Here is a 20,282-nt window from a genome sequence, read left to right as displayed (position 1 = left end):
GGATAACTGATTTTTCCGGTTTTCTGAATCGCTACAAAATGCCGTTTTTTTAATGTTTATAAAACGAAACTAAAAAATAATTTTGAAATAGTTTTAGAAATAATAAAAAATGATAAATAATAATACACTTAAGTTTAAATAAGGAAAGAAATTATGAAATAAAAATTATATACAGGCTTATATATGTTATTAATGTTATTATTAGCATTAATAAGATATATAAGCTATTTGTGCTTATGTGAGATTCGTCTACAAACGGCTTTTGATCCGTCCTCAAAATCAGTTCTTTCGTCAACTCGATACGCCGTACTCTCTAAATAAAAAAATGGGCTCAAAATCCTGCAGCAAAAAAAAAAAAAATTTTAATGGAAGAAAATTAATTTCCGGTTCTGAATTTATTCCGGTTATCTGGTTTTCTGGTTTTCTGATTTCCGGATAAGAGGTTCTGCACTGTATATACATTTTTAATTATTTAATTTGATCATATGTTTAAAAAGGTGATTACATTTCTCTCGAGATTACAATATAAAGCAGCTATAGTTCAATAGTTAAAATAAAACAAATTATCTTTGAAAATTGTTCTCAAAACATTTAAAATTAAGCTTAATCAGAAACAATTCCAAGAACCTATTTAATTTCAAACATAATCTTAAAACACAATTCAGTCATAAATGGTATACTTTAAACAGGGTTCCCACTCAATTTCAGAAAAAGAAAAAAAATTCCCTGACTTTTTCAGGTATATCAAGAAACTTTGCTCCATATTTTATATATACCATGCAATTTTTCAACAGAAAACTTTGATTTTTTATTTGTAATGTCAAATATTAGATTTTGTGATCAAAAAAAAAAATTTCATCAAATAAGGATAAAGCATTAAGTGTCACTAAAATGTGACAATATTTGTAATAGATGCAAGAATTATTTAACTATAATCTCAATAACTATTTGGTGTTACTGACGATTCTCAGACAGGAAGTGAGCATACCCAAAATTTTAATGCTACCGCTCTTCCAATTATTTCATGATATACAAGAAAAACAGCTGAAAATTTTTATATTGAGCAAATATTTCCAAAACCATAATTTTATTAATTAGGGCATAAAAATTAGAAAACCTGATAACAGGATTAATTTGATAATTTTAAAATAACTTTTTATTAGCGCAGTCATGTTAATTTAAATGTAATAAATCCGTGGTATTACCATACATTTTCACAAAGTTTAATTTTCTCTCCTACAAAAAAAGTTTACTTAAACTTGGATTAAATTTCTTTCAGTTTCTGAAAAAAAATTACTTACAAATTTAGATTATTAGAAAAAATAAGTTGTTTTGATTGGCATTGTAAAATCACTTTAAATCATTAAAAAAAAGAATGAATTGGATTACAGACATTCATTTTGCAGAAGTTTGCTGGTATGCATGGAATGCTTCCGCCCTCGAAAATTACTGAAACTGAATCACTATTTCTAGGCTTTAGAGAGAATATAGTTTTTTGTTCCATCAATAAGGTTTCTCAATATAAAAATTACCAAAATCAGCTGCAGCAATTTTTGTTACATTTTTCTATATTTTTTTAACATGCTTTGCATATTGAAACCCAAATTACTGGCTCTATTTTAAGATATATTATAAAAAGATTAAAATATATAACTCAACATTAGCAAACACTTACAATTAAAATTTTTAAAGATTTCCAAGTTTTTAATTAGTGCCCAAGGAACAAATCTCACTTTACCAAAATACCTTGATTTTTTTTATTAAGCTTTATAGGTAATTTGTTACATTAAAGGTCATAGAGGTGAACTTACTCTGAAATCTAAAAATAACTGTGGTGCAAAGTAATCTGACAATAACTGCAGAACCAGTTCCAAGGGGTGTAAAGCAACGTCAAACAGGAGGCAGAGCCACCTGGCATTATATTAATGCTAATCATAGCATTTATGCTATGATTAACATTAATAGTGATAAGTTTTGAAAAATTCAAGTCTAATATGAAAAATACTCAGATATGATTCATTGCAGCCTATCAAAAATTGCCTTCAAGGGCCTTCCGTTTTGTAAATGCTGGTTTAGGGAATTTACAAAATTGCATGAATGGTTGGTAAAATTTTTAAAAAATATGCATATTTTCTCCACATTATATATAATCCTCACTTAAAATTTACAGATAAATTAATTAAAATAATGGACTGAAACTGAATAATATAAGCTTCCGAAAAGTAATCACATTTCGTATTTTTTCCCCCCACTTTTAATAACATATTGTATACATAATACATCAGTATTTGTGATGTAAAAAATTATCAAACCTTAAATCTTGAAATATTAGCTGTCTTCCAGGTTTGCCAGACATATTTTCAGCCTAATATCACAGTATGTGCTGACAGTGCTGTGGTCAAAATATACAGTGAACCACAAAAAATTTATAATAATTCAGAATGAAAATTCTGTGACTTTTCTAGGTATACCAGGTAAATTTCTATAAAAATTAAGACCATATTTTCATCAGGAAATTTTGATTCTTCTATTTGTAATGTGAAATATTAGATTTTCTGTGTAAAATAGCATTAAATGAGGAAAAGAACATTTCTGTTTGACTAAAATGAGAATCTCTAACAACAAATAATTGTAATAGATATTAGAATTATTTAACTCGAATAACAATAACTGATTACTATTACTGACAATTTTAAGACTGGTTATTTTCCAGATATGATATAGGAATATTTAATAGGATAATGATATAGGAAGTTTTTGTATAAAAAATAGCATCTTTCTCTGACTATTCCTTGATTTTTGGGGTTAAAATAAAATTTCTGGACAATTCCAAGTTTTCCCAGGAATTGCAACGTTGTTTATATTGTTTATTTTATTTCAATTAAAAAATATACCAGAACAATACAATCAAAAACTGACAGTTAAGACAAAAGAAATCAATCATATCAAAGAGAAAAAAATATTTTAATAAAATAATAAAATTTTGTCTCACTTAGTAAACACAGAAAACTACAATTTTTGTTTTAATTCGGCAATTTGGAAGTCAAAAGCAGAAACTTCTTACGAAAAATTCCTGTTTAATTTTGTATCTCTGTTTAAGATAATTTCATACATTGTACCTGCATGATGCGAAAAACGCAAAAATGCAGCGAAATTTCTAAAGAAAAAAAGGGATATCTCAAGTCTGTAAATTAAAATAACATGCTACTTTTCTATATACTTTTAAAAATACTGAAGCAATAAAATTATCAAAAATGATTTCTTGTAATTAATGAATTGTTAACTTATTATTATTAAAGATTAACTTGCTGTTAATATTAATATCTAATTCAAATTAAATACAAAAAATGAACGTAATTTATCTGAGCTTCTTCTAAATTGTATAATAAAAATAAATGCTAAAATTTAGCTATTAATAAATTTACTAGTATCCCTGCTATACACAAATATTCTGCATCACAATACTAGTTTATTAAAAAAAAACTTTTTAAAAATACTAAATCATCTCAAACAAGATTAATAAATATATAAGCATTATGAATTCGATAGTAATTAAAATCTTATTTAAACTACTAAATAAAATAGTATTTTGAAAAATAAAATGCGCAAAATGTGACAACTGGATAAGTGATTAGTATTTTTTCCTATTTCTTTTTTTTAGAATGTTAATTAAAAAATAGAGCAAATTTGTTTCAAAAAAAGCAAATAAAAAATATCTGACCCTTTGTTATGAAGAAAAAATAAAATATAAACATTACAGAAAGAAAAATATTAAAAATTTATGTATTTACAAAACAAAAAAATGCTAAAAACAAGAATATAAGTATTAAAAAAAATTTCATTAAAATATTGAAATTAATGATAAAATTAATAGAAATTAAACCCAAGTAAAATAATAAAAAAAAGTCTCATCATCGTAACAATTAGTAATTCATAGTCTTCAAATCTCGCCGACTAGGTACATATTAAAAGACTGAATTAGATAACAGAAAACTAGAACGGAATATTAAAATAAAATAGGAATAAAAATTATATTATATCTGTCCATTTATTATAAAGAATAAGTAAATTTTGGTAACAGATGTCAGGGATCGATCCATTTGGAAACTGGGGCTGTTTTGTGTCCTCTTCACAAAATTTAAAATCTGAATAACATCCCATTCATAAAATTCTAATTTGTGAAAACGGTTCCATCACAAAATTTAAATTCTTAAAAATGGTCTTTTTATGAAATGTTACTTTATAAAATATTCGCACAAAATTGTTCAATGGCAGTTTCTCATAAAAAATTACTGTAACTGACGTGATTTTACGACATCATTGAATCTCGACAACACAAATCGAATTTGTCTAAAATGGAATTCGAATTTCCGGTTTTGTAATAGCGTGTTAAAAGTATTGGAGTTAATACCTTGTTATATACCTACTTAAATAGCTTGTAGATAAAGACAAAGAAATGGTAAAAGGATGAAAAAATTATCTTAGTGAAGTTTCAATGGAATTATCGCAAATCAAATGCTGCTGAACACTTCAAAAGAAGTGATGGCTCAAATTTGAAACTCGCATGTCGTAATATTGTATTAAATAAAAAGGAATTAATTTGAAAAACTATAGGGAAGCGTCCATAAAACGATCGGAAAAAAGCGTGTTTTTCTGAAGAAAAAAATAGGAATAAAAAAGTTTGATTCTCAATTTTGAATGAAAAATTTTTCTCAAAATGTTTTTGAATCAAAAATAAGAATAGATAAAATGAAGTCCATTCATCCTTCTAATTGTTAGGGATTCTAGCAACCAAAAACCCTTCCCCAATCGAAAGTTTTCTAAGTCACAAAACCATGACATGCTACGGTTTTGTGAAAATGGGTGAAAACAAAACTCTTTCATAGGAAATGTGTTTTACTACAGGAAATGTTAGAGCAAAGATTGCATATTTAGCACAGGCCCAAGCAAACTCTGTAACTTTTTCAGATTTTGGCACAAAAAAGTTAAATTCCCAGACTTTTCCCTGATTTTTTGGACATTTTCTGAATTTCCCAACTTTTCCTAATTTTCCAGATAGCATAGCAACCCCTCATAAATAATTCTGCATTCAATATAGATGACTCATCACTGAAATAGTTTATTTCGTCTAAATGTTTGGCGTAGTTTTTCAAAAAAATTTTTATTTTACATTAAGTCTTTCTAGGGGAAAAACTCCCTTGCCGGTCACCTAGAACAATGGTGGCGACTATAGTTAAGGGTTTTAACTTTTTCAACTAGGGTTTTTGGGTCGATTTTAAATAGAGGTTTTAGTTGGGGTTGGCGAGAGAAAGGGAATCAAAAGACAGAGAAGCTCCCCTCTTTTAACCCACTGGTGGTTTAGCAAACGGGGAAAATGTTTCTCCCCAATATACCACTTTTCTATCTAATAACGTGGGAAAAGTGCGGAGAAGGCTGCAGGTTTCTGTGCGGAGAAGACTGTAGGTTAAAATAAGATTTTTTACGTGCACAACCGTCAGTGGGTTAAATGCACTATTTTGTTTACATAGCAGCAGACGGCTTTAGAATTTGTGGTGAGAGGAATTCTTTCTAAAGACAAACTATAAAACTTTGACTATAAGTTTATATAAGAAGTAAAGTTCTATTTAAATCATTGTAAAAGTTATGCCAACATTAAACAGTATAGTAGGGATTTTTTCACTCATCAGAAAAAGATAGTATCATGAAAACTTTCCTTACAATCCTTGTCTAAGAACAGATCATCTCTTAAGCAACAAATAAATAAAAAATTCTTATTAGCAAAGTACCAAATTACACTACTGTAAAAGTGATATGTCAATTAAGTTTAAAAAAAAACGGGTTTGACCTCAATTACTTTGGATAATTAGAGAACAACCATATATTTAAAAGAGTACACTTAAACTTTTCAGACATTTTTACAAAGTTAAACTTTTAAGTGTCAAATATGAATACATCTGAGTTTTTATGAAAGAAGTTCATAGACATAAAAACATTTTAAAACAGTTTAAGAAAGAAGGAAAAAGAAAACACTAGTTACATAACAATCAATATGCATTAGACAAAATAGTAGAATATGCATTAGACAGAATAGAACTAAAAAACAATGTATGATGATAAAATCATGTTTTATCCAAAAAGCAAATCATTGAAAATCATTTTTTAAAACCCTAAGTAGCTAAATTGAAATCTGCAATACTTGGTAACTAATCATTCAAAACATAGGCTATGAATCAATAACTTTTTTAGTTTCATGTTTCTTTCACATCAAAGAAATTAGCATAGCTACTCTAAAACTCTTAAAATATAGATATTAACTAAAATTTAACATTCACAATCTTTGAAGATGTTAATTCAGTACCGGAACGAAATTCGAGGAATTTTCCTGCCATTTTTAAAAAAAAAAATTTTTTTTCCTCATAAGATTTTAGGATTTTTCTTTCTTTTTTGAAAGATTTTTACCTCACCCTCATTTTGGAAATAATCATTAGTGTATTACTTCATCGTTTTTTTCTTCTTTTTAAGATTATTTCCAATTTTTTTTTTTTTTTTTTNCTAAATGGCTTTTTGTAGCAATTCAGAAAACCGGAAAAATCAGTTATCCGGAATAGCGATGGTCCCGATGGTTCCAGATAATCGGTTCCCTACTGTACTAGCAAAACTAGCTGATATGAAACTAGCAAAAATCATGAGAGTATTGCTAGTTTTCGGTTGTATAGCTAGATTAGACAAATGTGTTGCTTATTTATCTAGAATTAAAGTATACAATTGGGATTATAATTCAATTATATGCAAATTATGTTAGATATATGTAAATTATTTTTATTTTACTTTATATGTAAATTATATTCAAATTATAAATTATAAGTATTGTAACACAATAGAGTGCGTGCATACAACATGTGATAGAATAATCTATCAAAATAAATTAAGTGTAATTTATTGTAATTAAACTTGAATATGTTTCAAACAATTAAAATGTGTATAAATAAAAACAATAATACCTTCTGTGTCTTTTCCGGGCTCGATGATGTGCTTCGAGACCTTCTGACAAAGTTTTTAACTTGTCAGGTTCTACTTGAGTTAAAGTATGATCACCGAACCATCTCACCCAAAGCTAGTTTTGAAATAAATAAATTAATATTATAAAATTGTAAAAAAACATTCACTAGAAAAACATTAAACCTAATAATATTAATCTCTAAACCAGGGATGCAAAATCTTTTTGGAAAAATCATGACTTTCTGAAACTACAATAAATTTTGCTTTAATCAATAATAACTTAAATATTCCTAAAAGTAATAACTACATCAATTTGTAACAAAAATTAAAAACTAAGGTGCAGCAAATTCTACGTGATTTCAAAATGAAAAGAAAGAAATGAAGTTTCGCACTGGTTTTTAGTAGATTTTAGTATACTTATCCATGTCTCAATTAGATTTTTTACAAAAAAAAATTTAAATAAAATTAACTTAAATGAAAAATTTACAGCAAAGAGGATGTGTGATATTCACTATTATGATGAAATATGCTGTTTTGCAACAAAAAACAACACCAAAACCCAAAAAGGTATACAACCTCCTTATATCAGTTGCTAGAGAGAGACTAATTAAAATTATTTTATGTTGATCAGAGTAAAATTTTAGTGGTCCCAAACCAATAAGCTATGGTTAATTTCAAACCCTGTGTTGTGTAGGTTAATGCACTCCTACTCTAAATGTAGGGGCACACAAAACAGTGTTACCCACAAATTAAAAACCAAACATACACAGATACATGTATAGAGGCAGAGAAGCATTCAAGCAATAAAAATTAATTCCTCATGAGTTAACTTAAAGCCACTTTTGAATTTTTACGAATTGAAAAACAACAGGTTGAGAAGCAGATACACAGGATGCGCAGTCAAATCTTTCAAGAAAAAACAAGCACCCTTTAAGTACTTTTTAAGCACTCAAAAAATATTTTTAAGCACTATTTACATTAACAAAATGCAAAATAATTTTCATAGAGTTTACATGATCATGTTAAAATAACTAATTTCTGACAAAGAACGCTTTTCTTGATTATATTAGCCATTATAAAATGATCGAGATTTTTCGGTTCAATATCAATGTGTGGAAAAGGAAGTCAGAAATTGAGAATATCTTGCAAAATTCAGCAGAGTTGCACACGAGAGTGCAATAATCTCACCGAACCCAACTCAGTATATGCACACGCGGACTCTAAAGTATTTCATCAAACATGTAAAATGATTGGCGTTTTTATACGCTATGAACCAACGGTACGCAGAAATAGATTGTGGTTGAATTAATTTTGAATAACAGAACAATGTAAAAAGCCCACTTTTGCACGTAATACAAGGCGAAAATCGACATGATAAAGAAAAAAATCTCATTTTCAAAAAGGGAAAATTGAGCACTTTTTAAAAACACCTAATGAAAAAAGCACTTTTAAGGGATTTTAAAAAATGAAAAGCAAAAATAAGCACCTTTAAGCACTTTTTAAAAACGCTACGCACCATGATACAGAAGAAAATGCAATATAAACAGGACAGCTGTTGATAGAACAGTTATTATAGATAAGTACCATCTCTGTGACAGAATCACAGCGAGAGAACAACATTGTTGCAGAATTCTTACAGAAAGATTTTTATTTAGAATGCAAAAAATTTTGGTTTTTACAGCCCAAGTTTTGTTGTAATATAAGTTGTTTTGCAAAACATTTTTCTGCAGAATAGTTTTCAAAGGATTACTTTTCTCAAATCATGGGGGCGAATCATTTTCTCAAATCATCTCATGTCAAGAGGGGGGAAATGCTTCATTTCATTTTCACATTGATTTTAAAATTCCATTTATTATTCAGGGTGCATAGCCAAATCTCTCAACAAAAAATAAGCACCTTTAAAGTACTTTTAAATTAAGCACTCAAAAATATTTTAAGCACTATATACATTAGCAAAATGCAAAATAATTTTCAAAGATAATGATTAAATAACTAGTTTCTGAGAAAAACCTTCTCTTGATTATATTAGCCGCCATGCCCATAAAAAGATAAAGAGATTTTTCGGTTCGATTTCAGAGGGTGGAAAATGAAGCCTGAAATTGAGAATATCTTGGTAAATGGAGCAAAGTTGCACATGAGAGTGCAAGAATCTCACCGAACCAAGCTCGGTAGACGCACATGCGGACTCCCAAGTATTTCATCAAACATGTAACATGATTGGCGCTATCATACATTAAGGATCAACGGTGCGCCAAAATGGATTGTGGTTGAATGAATTGTGAAAATTTTGAATAGAACAATGTGAAAACCATGCTTTTGCATAATATGCAGCGAAAATAGACATGATAAAGAAAAAAAAAAGACAGAATCAAAGATGTTCCACACATTATTGATATTGAAAACAAAAAAACTTGATAACATTGAAATTTAGTTCGTTCAATGCACAGTAAACTATTTTGAAAGTTCCACTAGTAGTAGATTACTTTTTTGGTATTAATGTTTGCATTTCAGTCTGTGCATGTGCAAATTTATTTATATTAATATTCTTTAATATTTACAAATACAAGGAAAGACATTTTACTCATTTTTCAGTTAAAAAGTTTACCTCCTTTATAAATTTCAATCTAAGATTTTCGATTAAAAAAGTTTAGATATAGTTTTATTCTATATATGTAGGTCTTTTCTATAAATACAGAGCACTTCTGTAATCATTAATTATTAACATACATATTTATTACTATTAAAAATATCTTGCAAAATTATATAACTGTTAGATTTGTAGGAAAGCCATAGAAAAAATTCTGTTACAGTACCATACAGAGTTCTCACTACAAAATAGAAAAATATTTGTAAAAATGTCCAGATGGAGCTAATCTAACCATAAAGTCAACTACAAAACAGGTTATGATCATGATTAACACATATTAGTTAATCTACTTAATTTCTTCAAAAACAATTTCGTATTTCACTACATATAAATAATTACAATTAAATACTTACAATTAAATAATTACAATTAAAATCTTAACTGTGTTTACTACAAACAATTTTATGTACTTTAAAAACTAAAATATGTTAAAAATACAACTGCAAAAATAAAAAAAGTACTATTTTTCCTGTCACATAAATTAATTTAGTTAAAGCAATGCACAGTCATTAGATTTCTCAATTAACATGGTGTGTTATAAGACGTCTTACAAGAACTTCTTAAACAGAAATTCTCGTAAAAGGACAATTATATTAGTTTTGAGAGTCTCAGCCTTACAGAGGATTCACTTTAAAAATAATTTACAGCAAGTACCTTACATAGAAATGAGAAGATTGACTTCTATATATACTAATAGATCAACACATAAAAAATATAGCATTTGGAAGAAGAAGAAAAAAGGGATTCTTGCAACACAATATATACCTTCACAAAAACTTATTAGTGGATGACCTTTGAATAAGTCAACTTGAAAAATCCAAACTTGAAAAACCTGAACTATTTTTAATAAATCTAGGAATTTAAAATTGATTTGAATTAGCTTTTTATAAATTTTTAAAAATGTGTTGTTATTTAACATTGTGGGTATTTTTCAACAAAATATAACAGGAAAAAAATGAAGAAAAATTATTAAAAAGAAAAGAAGAAAATCCAAGATTTTAAGAAGGATCTCATCTCATATCTGTTTGTAAAGATCACACTTGGGAACAAATTTTTTGTAGCATTTACTCAAATACTTGATGTTGCCTAATTCAGGTGTGGGAATATAAAATCTGAAATTGGTTTTGCCCCTAAAGCTACATAATTTTTTAGTGCTATTTTTTGTTGAAATATACAAGTTTAAAAACTTCATATATAGCACGACAAACTTCTAGAAAATAAAGGCACATCATCAGGAATAAAATTGCGTGGGAACTCAAGCCCAGAAACGTCATGCGCCGCTAGGGAACTTTCCCTTTTATGAACTGCTTCTTTGTGTGCTTCTGAACCTGGTCAAATAGGGAAGTACCCCTAGCAGTGTACGATAGCATTCTGGGGTATGAGTTCTTATGCTATTTTAATCCTGATGATGTGCCTTTATTTTTTAGAAGTTTGTTGCAACATTTATGTGTCTTTCTGTCATATATAATATTTTTAAACTTTTTCATTTCAACAAAAAATAGACTAAAAATTTCATTTAAAAAAAACTGCAGTTTGGAGAGAGAAACAGATTGAAGATTTGAAATCAGCAATACGAAAGTATCTAAGATCGATCAGTGAAAAAATCTCATGAAACAGAAAACAAAATAAAATTGTACCCCAGTGTAATTTTTATCAAAATCTTTTATCTTTTCCAATTAAATATTTAATAACTAAAAAAAAAAAAACTACCTCTGTATAAGAAAGTGTAAACATTTAAAAACAGAAAAATAAATGAACAAGAACTTTTTATAAAAAATTAATTAAAAATAAAATTGTCTTAAAACACATGTCAAGAAAAATTTTTTGTTTAAAAATCTTGGAATATTCTATACAAAATTACACTTGTAATAAACAGACAATCAAATAATAAAAATTATGCCCTTTAACATCGAAGCAGACAGAGAAGTGCAAAAAAAAAAAATTGTTTACCTTTCCATTTTCAGTTTTATGTGTGCCTTTGACTTCTTCTTGAGGAACGAGTTTTCCAGGCCAAGACGGGAATCCTCGAATTTGTCCCCAAACTAAGTCTCCATCATTGAATGTGCGAGGTTGCGGAGGCAATGGTGGTGACAAGGCAGAACCATCTGTTATAATTATATAATCAAATTATACATAATGTGTTGACTTATTTAGGGATATAAGTTCAAAATAGATATTTAAAATTATGTTCAGCAATCCATACATCATGTATTTACCAAGCACTTTTCCTGATTTGGAATAACTTGCAAAACCAAAATAAAAGTATTGCTCTAAAAAGGTGATAAAAAAGTAAAAAATTTTCTTTCTTGTTAATATGAAATAAAATAAAATAATTGTTTAAACGCCATTTTTTATAAATTAATGAAATTTTTATATTTTAGTTGCCCATAAACCATTATGCGAAACAAAATTTTGGAAATATAGTGTTAGCCATACATGGAGTCAAGATATGATATTGTCAACAAGATATGAAAATACCTTCATTTACTTTTTCAAGAATACAGTCAATTATTGTAAAAAGTAGGTTCAAAAATTGGAATTTTTTAAAACTTAGTAATGGGTTCATTTTTACAAAATAAAACTTTTGTGAAAGAGCAGTTTCTATGAATTTAACTTTTAAATGGGATCGTTGTTACAAATTTGTTAAAGGACATCTATTACTAATTAAATTTTTGTGAAAGGAAAATATTTGCTAATTTGAATTTTGTGATGGGGCTACAAAACGGCCAAATTTTCATTTGGATAAACCCCTAGAAAGTCAGTGTTTCCTTGCTTGGACCTTTTGCAGAATACAAGTGCAGGCTATTGGGCTTGATTATACTTGCAAACTTGGTTCACATAAGCAATGAAAATTTGTCCATAAGGACTACCTTAGTTTTATTTAGTAGTCCAAAGATATGAAATTGCAGACAAATATGAAAAAGTTTAAGAAACACAAGTATAGAAAACTAGTTTTATGTACGGGGTGAATATCAGTTATTGTACCTATTTATGTAAAAACAAAACAATATTTCAATATTAAAATGTTATACATAAAATATTATACATACTATACCTTAAGTTCTTAATTTAAAACATTCTAAAGGCTAGATAGTTTTTAAAATCTTGATTTTTTTAACAATATATATTATTGACATTTTTTTAACAACACATTAAATAATAAACTATTTTTTGAAAAATCATATACACCATATCAAATGGTAGCAGTTAATTCTAAAAAGAACAAAATTAATAGTTCAATTTTAATCCATACTGGTATTTGACAAGATTGTAATCACTGCAGTGACAAAAATACAAAATTTCGCCATAAATATAATCTGCTGTTTTGATACCTGTGTATGACATTTTACTATACAGCCTTTAAAATAAATATATATAAATATCAATTTAAATTTTTTTAAAAAATAGATTAATTTGCAAAATTTTTTACCATCTGAATCCTCCTCTTGATAATCATCATATGCAATATCAATTTCTCGTTTCAGTCTCTTAAGACCTCGTTTTTGAGTCAATTTTTCCTCATCCTGAATAATGTAATCTTCTACATATGACATTGAGCTCTTTAAGCCAACTTGTTCTGACACCAGGTCAGTATCGGCCATGGATTCTCCCTCACGTATACATGCCAAGTTCATAGGCTCTTGACTTGATTCAACACCAGAATCGCTAGTAACATTGCAATCTGTATTGGTTTGCTCAGAGCTTTCAGACGATGCCGTTGAAGCGCTTTCAACAACATTATCACTATGTTCTCTCTGGCTGTTAGTTGGTGACCGATTTTCTTGCCATTTATTCAGGTGTAGAATCCCTTCCTCAGATCTGTAGTTGCCATCTGAACAATTATCTTGTTCGGTACCAAATTCTCCAGACATAGTCCTTAAATCTAATACCGAATTGCCGTCATTACTCTCTTCAATGGTATCACCCATAGATGATGTAGGTGTCTGTTCAGATGTTTCATCACGCATTGAAGAGGTGCAATCTAAAAAATTAATAGGATTATCGCTACTCATGGAATGAGAAATAAGTTCCTCATTGCTATCCACTTGTTCCTGCACTACGGCTCTAACAGCCGCTGAAAGATTCACCGGATCAGGCCAAGGTGATTCACAAGATTCCCCACCAGATGATAGCATGGTACTGCTATTTTCACCTTCAAATTTTGACTTTGCATCATCTAAACAGTTATCTTGCATGTTAATTTTTGCATTTTGACTATTGTCTAAGATATTACAATTATTCACCGGGTTAGTAGATGTTACAGTTTGAACAGCAGCATTTTGTTCTGTACAACTGCTTTGCACACCTATACTTCTTGCTTTTTGGTTTGATTCAGTAAAGAAATCCACTTTTGCAGTCAACATTTCCTCTTTACTATCAAGCATGGAAATATTAGCTGTAGATGTTGAAGATTTAAATGCGGGCACAGATGTTGAGTTTTGATAAGACGCTGCTGCTGTTGAAGTAAGCACATTTCCTGATCTACAAGTTTTGACGTTACTGATATTTGTCGTAGATGACAATGACTGCGCTATTGGGGGCAACGACTGAGAAAAAACCGACTGAAATGGAGCTGGAACAGACATAGTTTCTGTCACTGTATGTGATTGAGATGAAACAAGAACATCAGTTCCTCCCACATGAGTATTAAGCACTGGATTGGCAGCAACCATATTAGGAACAATTGAACCAGTTGCAAAGGCACTGTGCATCTGTGTAGGATGAACATTCATTGAAGAAGTATCATTCACTACAACAGACTGTTCCTGAGGAAGTGCAGCATGAGGCAAAACAGTTAAAGACTGAAAATGGGGTCCTGGGACAACTTGTTGTACAGGGATGTTTTGTATAACAGCTCCAGTTGGTGTTACACCAAGCATACTTAAAGGTTGAACAATACCAAGAGGACTTGTAAGACCAGTAGTTAAAATTTGAGGACCACCAACTGAACCTATACTATTGTAATTCATTACTGGTTGTTGTAAAAGGGGCCTCGGTTGTTGAGGTAGGACGGTAAGTGTCTGTAGCACAGGTGGTTGCAGGAACTGTTGTTGAAGATTAGACATTTGTGTGTTTTGTTGTTGCTGGATATGTTGAGTTTGGGTAGGATGCTGCTGCTGCTGTTGCTGAACAACAGAATTTGAATTTCCTGTATTATTTGAAGAGTTGTGAGCACCATGTTGCAGCATGGATGCCACTGTTTGGCTATTAGCTTTACGTTTACCATCCCGGCTTCTTTTCCTGATGGCAGGAGATAAAGCACGCAAAGCCATATTGTGGGTATCACTGCTAGAGGATATTGGGGTGGAACTACAACTAGATACTGGTGTACTGCAAGAGGAATTAGATCCTGGTGTACTCCTAGTGTCATGCATGTTTTCAAATGTCAAGCGCATATCTTCACTGTGATTCATAGGATGAGGCTGTCTTAAAGTTGGTACATTAGTAGCAGGAGAAGGAACACAATTCATAGTATTAGGGGGAAATACAACACCATTAAAAACTGTAGGTGTAGGTGTTCCAACAACAGGTGATGTCTGTAAAGTGTCTAAACGAACAGTTTGAGGCAAAACATTAGAGCCCCCATTAACAATTACAGCATTCTGCATTGAATTAAATGGTACTGTATTAATCACCTGAACCATAGGTTGAACAGGCTGTCCCAAAATTTGTGGAGCAATGCCAATAGCAGGAATCATTTGCGTCATTGTGGTGGTCACAGCTGTTACATTAGGGATTGATAAAGGTGGCATTGGAGAATTTAGTGCACATTGGCCCCCTACAATAGGTATCACATTTGTCATACGAGACAGATTTGAAGCTGACATAGCTTGTGCTGGTACACAATTTGCATTGTCTCCATTTATGAGTACTTGGCCACAATTTGAAAACATAGTTTGGCCCGATATGTTAGAAGGCACTGAACTTGACCTAGAAGTTGAAACATTGCTTAAGAAAGGCCCAGCAGCATGGTTCATTCCGTCGCCAACATTATTTCGAACATCTTGTTTTTGTAACCAGTTATCTTGTATAATATCAGTAGAACTATCAGCTCTGTGTTCAGAAAATCTTTGAGTTGGTTGAAGTGTAGATAAATTAGTTCCAACGGACTGATCTTTGCCATTCTGCAAATTTAATTCATTAGTGACATGTTGAGAAGATAATTCATTTCGATCTTGTGCCTTGTGTAACATTGGTGCAGTAATCATTGTCGTGCTAGTCAAGTTATTTTGTGGGGCATTATAACTACCAAGACCATTGGAAAAAGTTGACACATTAGTTGGGCATGGCACTTGACAATTAACAATATTGTTATTAGGGGGTCTAGTAACAAACGTTGGTTGGTTACTCATTATAAAGCAATTATTTTGCAATATCTGCTGCTGTTGATTTACAATATTTGGCCTGATGTTATCAGACAAAACCATTTGCTGCCCCATTTGTTGTGCAGGTGCTGTCAAGACTTGGGTGCCATTCATCATAGCTGTACTAGTCATAGTGGGTGGTAGCATAGTTATGAGCCCACCTGGACCAGACATCCTCATCTGTGTGGGTGCCAGGACTAATTGCTGAGAATTGACATTATTAGGAGCTGAAGCAGGTAAAACCATCCCACTAACTTGCTGCATAACTTGTGCTCTAGTTGCAGAAGAAAACATATTTCCTGAAAAATCTGAGGTTATTTTCTGGCTTAGCACTTGTTGTACTAACATACCAGAACCATCTTGCTGGACCATTGGAGGTCGCAATCCAGAAACCCCATCTAAATTGGTGGTAGGGGCATTTTGCATAAAAAAGTTGGTAGTCAAATCTGGTCGTTGATTTCCACTGTTTGGTAAAGTTTGATTATAAACTATTGGTTGCTGAGACATATTAATATTTTGCCTGATTTGGGAAGAATTTGAAAATACATTTTGAGTAGAATAGAGGGTATTTATATTACTTTGAGACGTTGCACTCATGGGAATGTTAATAATATTGGAGTTAGAAGAAACATAAATTGAATTTGGTAACACATTCATACTATTTGGAATAGAACAACACAAAGAGACAGAAGTAACAGAAGAAGTGGGTGAACATGCATTGCTAGTTTTACTAGTAATCATTTGAATTGCAGTTGAAGATGCCACGTCAGTTAACTTATTTTCTCCAACTGATGAAAGTCTAATAGAACTGCAAGGACTTCCATTGGCTGATGAAGCTCGTTCAAGAATTGGAGTTTGCCGATTTTCATAAACATTATCAATTGAATTTGATGAACTTGAATTAGGATATGCCCAGTTAGTTGTACTAACAACTGGTGATGAAATATTAGGACTTTGCTGATTAGCAATGGTTGCTTTAGAATGAGAATTCGTTTTGCCCTTATTCCTGTTATCAAACTGTGCAAAAGAATTTGGAGGATATTGGGTTGCATCTTGAAACTGAAATGTGTTCTGGAAACTTTTATTCTGAGAAGGTTGAAATTGCACATTACTGCTAACCATATTGGGCTCAGGTGTTTTAGAAGCATCATAAAAATTACCGATTTGATTTCTAGACCTGCAAGGTATATTTTGGTTAATAACAGGTTTGTTAATGTATGAAATATTCATATCAGTCGAAAAGGGGACTTGATTATAAACAACTTGCTGACTTTGTGCAGGCCCCACAGAAGAGCTAGTAATGGCAGCATAAGTTCCAGGTGGTGGACGGTGGTGTTCAGAAGGAATTTGGCGGACATCAATATTTGGACAAGGGGATCCACGATCTAGTACAGAATTCATTTTGTTTATTTTCATTTTAGAACTTTTCTTAGATTTTGTACGTGAAACTACTACTGTGTCCTCTTTGGAAGGCGTGAATCTAGCAGAATTTGTCGGTACTGAAGATGTGGGATGCTGCATTTCTTGTGGGGGAGTGCTAAAGCTTTGAACACAGCCAGTGTTCATAATATTTGAAATGTTATTAATATGAGGAGAAAGTTGGTTTTGAACATCAGATGGGAAAAGAAAGGTACCAGTGTTTGGCGACTGGGATACAGTAACAACGTCTGCTGAGGATTGATTGGGAGGATTCATTGTAATGCACTGATTTACAGGAAGTTGAGCATTAAAAATCTGATTATTAGCAGTAGTTGAGGAAAAATTGCAATTCAACGCTATGTTAGCAGGAATATTATTTTGCAGAAATTGTTGAGGGTTAAATATATTTTGATGTATGGATGATCCAATTGGTTCAATAGGTGGTAGTGAAGACATCCTATCAGCATAAACAGATTCAGAAGGACGAACAGTACTCTGTTCCTGAACTACACAGGGCATAGAAGGATTATTTTTAGGAAACATAATAGCATTGTTGTCGGTAGAACATGGCTGAAATGATTGAATGCATCCTTGTAATTTTTTATCTTGAAATATATTTTCAGGGATGAAATTGTGTTGATTTATTAATTGAGGACCATAATTGGAAGCATTATTCAGTTTGTTAAAAACTGACATATTCTGTTCTTCTAAAATGAATCCCATTGGCTTAGAATTATTTCTTTGATCAATCATTGGAGATTTAGCAGGAACCACATTCTGAGAATCAGTTTTATAAGATTGTCCGCTTTGAAATTTTAAATTGCTTTCACTATAAGATTTTGAATCTTCAATTTTTTCTTTCTTTTGTCCTAATTTATCTCTCTGGGCTAACAGCTGGGATACAAGAACACTCTCAAAAGGACTTCTACTTTTACCTTTAACACGCTTTTTCTTATTGGTGACACAAACTTCTGCAATAAAAAAAGCACATTAAATAAGCATATTAGAAACTTAACACAAATTTAGATATTCATTACTTAATTCAACACTACTAACTATAAAATCTAACTAATAATATTGTTCAGAGATGGTAAAATTAACTAATGAAAGCAAAACATCCATATGATGTAATTAATACACATAAGATATGTATCTAAAAAAAAAATTATAAGTACAATGCAGAAAAAAAAACACTAAAAAACTCCCAGCAAAAAATACATTTTAGTAAATATTCATTATTTTTTATTATTTTATTTAATAATAGTAGACAGATGTTGAATTGTAAGGTATATAATTTTTCCATCATTTTAAAGAGTGTAATTTTACATGGCAAAATACAAAATTTAAGCAAAATAGTGTAAAATTTTTACTCAGAAATCAAATTTAAAATTTACAACTTGATTGATAGAAAGAAAAAACATTAGGAAAAAGCTACAGCTGTTCAGCTTGTGTCATATTTTGCAAGGTAATAACGAACTTGAAAGCTGCAGCCAGTTATATAAGCAAATACGTGAATCTACAGCAGTGTTCTGTTCAGCGACCGACAGATATGACTAGATGAAATACTAAAGAAGGAACCCATGGTACTATTCTGCAGATTTAGATAAAATTAAAAAACTTTCTGCAAACACAAAATCTAATTTTAAAAAATTTCTGCAAGCAACAGAGTAACTCTTGTAATTCGTTTCAACCACCTCATTTTGGCAAAATAAATAAATTTTAAAGTCACAGATTTTTTTAAAATGTTCTAATTTTTATGCAACTCTAAATTTATTAATACCAAACCACAGGGATGAGTTTGGTAAAAAAGTAGAAAAAGAAAAAAGAAAATTTTAAAAAAACCTGAAAATAGAATTCCAAAATTTTATGAGCAAAAACACTTTTCAAATAATTGAAAAAATACTTGAAATTTGCTATTTGAGCAAAAAGAATGCAAAAAGCATTTATTGACAGCATGTTATCAACGCTTTAATAAAAATATCTATGTGAAATTTTATTTATTCATTCATTCATTTACATTGTATGAATACAAAACCTGAAAGACAAATGCAAGGACATAATCACAGGCCTGATGCTCTCTGCCTCTACTCAAAGCAGAGAAAAAAATTCTTACATCAATCTCTGCCAGATTGACCTACGTGTTAGGATAAGAGAATTTTGACTCTTTTTTTTCTTTTTTAATAATACTAAAAAAAAATTCTGCGAACAATGTTTGCACATTATATATACCCTGGGCTAAAGAGAAGAAAGAAGGGCTAGTTCATTCCTCTCTTAGAGCTGAAGCTATGATTTCCCTTCTCATGACGTCACGCAGCACACAGATCTCGGAGATCGCAAGCAAAGATATTATTAAAACTTTGCATCATTCTCTCTGTTAAAATAAGCTCGATTTCTTGATATCAGATTTGAAACTTCACATAATTAACACATTATTTCCGTTAAAAAACATAGTTCAAAAAAAATTTCTTGGCCATAATATTAAAATAAATATCATTTTAAACTAATAAAATTTTTTTACTAGTTGTCGAAAATAACGCTAGAAATACTTTATCTTAAAATTTTCTGTTTTAACTTTAATTATTACAAAAATTAAAGCATATATCGACACTTTTTTAGCTATTTAATGTTCGATAACAATAATTCGTAGGATTAAATTTAGAGTCCTGATTTTTAAAATAATGCCGTTAATGGGAATTTGTTTATACTTCATTAGGAAACAACAGCCTTAAACGATAATTACTGAAACAAAATAATAATTTAGGTTCATAATAATATTAGAAATTTAACAATTGTTTATAGATATTTAAATTTAAGAGAATATAATTTTAAAAAATCATAAATATTTAAAATAA

The 20,282-nt window shown here is 30.2% G+C and overlaps 1 protein-coding gene across 1 annotated transcript in view; it reads right to left on the bottom strand.

Moving 5' to 3' along the window:
• The window catches only part of LOC107441856 (serine-rich adhesin for platelets), a 37,575-nt gene that overhangs the window by 2,819 nt on the left and 14,474 nt on the right, over positions 1–20,282 (bottom strand). Inside the window, exons 4-6 of the mRNA XM_071179423.1 lie at positions 13,077–18,401; positions 11,597–11,751; positions 7,002–7,114 (exon numbers count right to left, since the gene is read on the bottom strand). Coding sequence (XP_071035524.1) covers positions 7,002–7,114; positions 11,597–11,751; positions 13,077–18,401 — 5,593 coding nt within the window. The remainder of the gene's footprint in view (positions 1–7,001; positions 7,115–11,596; positions 11,752–13,076; positions 18,402–20,282) is intronic.

This window comes from Parasteatoda tepidariorum, chromosome 4, assembly GCF_043381705.1.
Source record: "Parasteatoda tepidariorum isolate YZ-2023 chromosome 4, CAS_Ptep_4.0, whole genome shotgun sequence".
NCBI lineage: Eukaryota > Metazoa > Arthropoda > Arachnida > Araneae > Theridiidae > Parasteatoda > Parasteatoda tepidariorum.
Note: the sequence above shows the minus strand (reverse complement) of the source record. Positions and strands in the feature narration are given on the sequence as shown.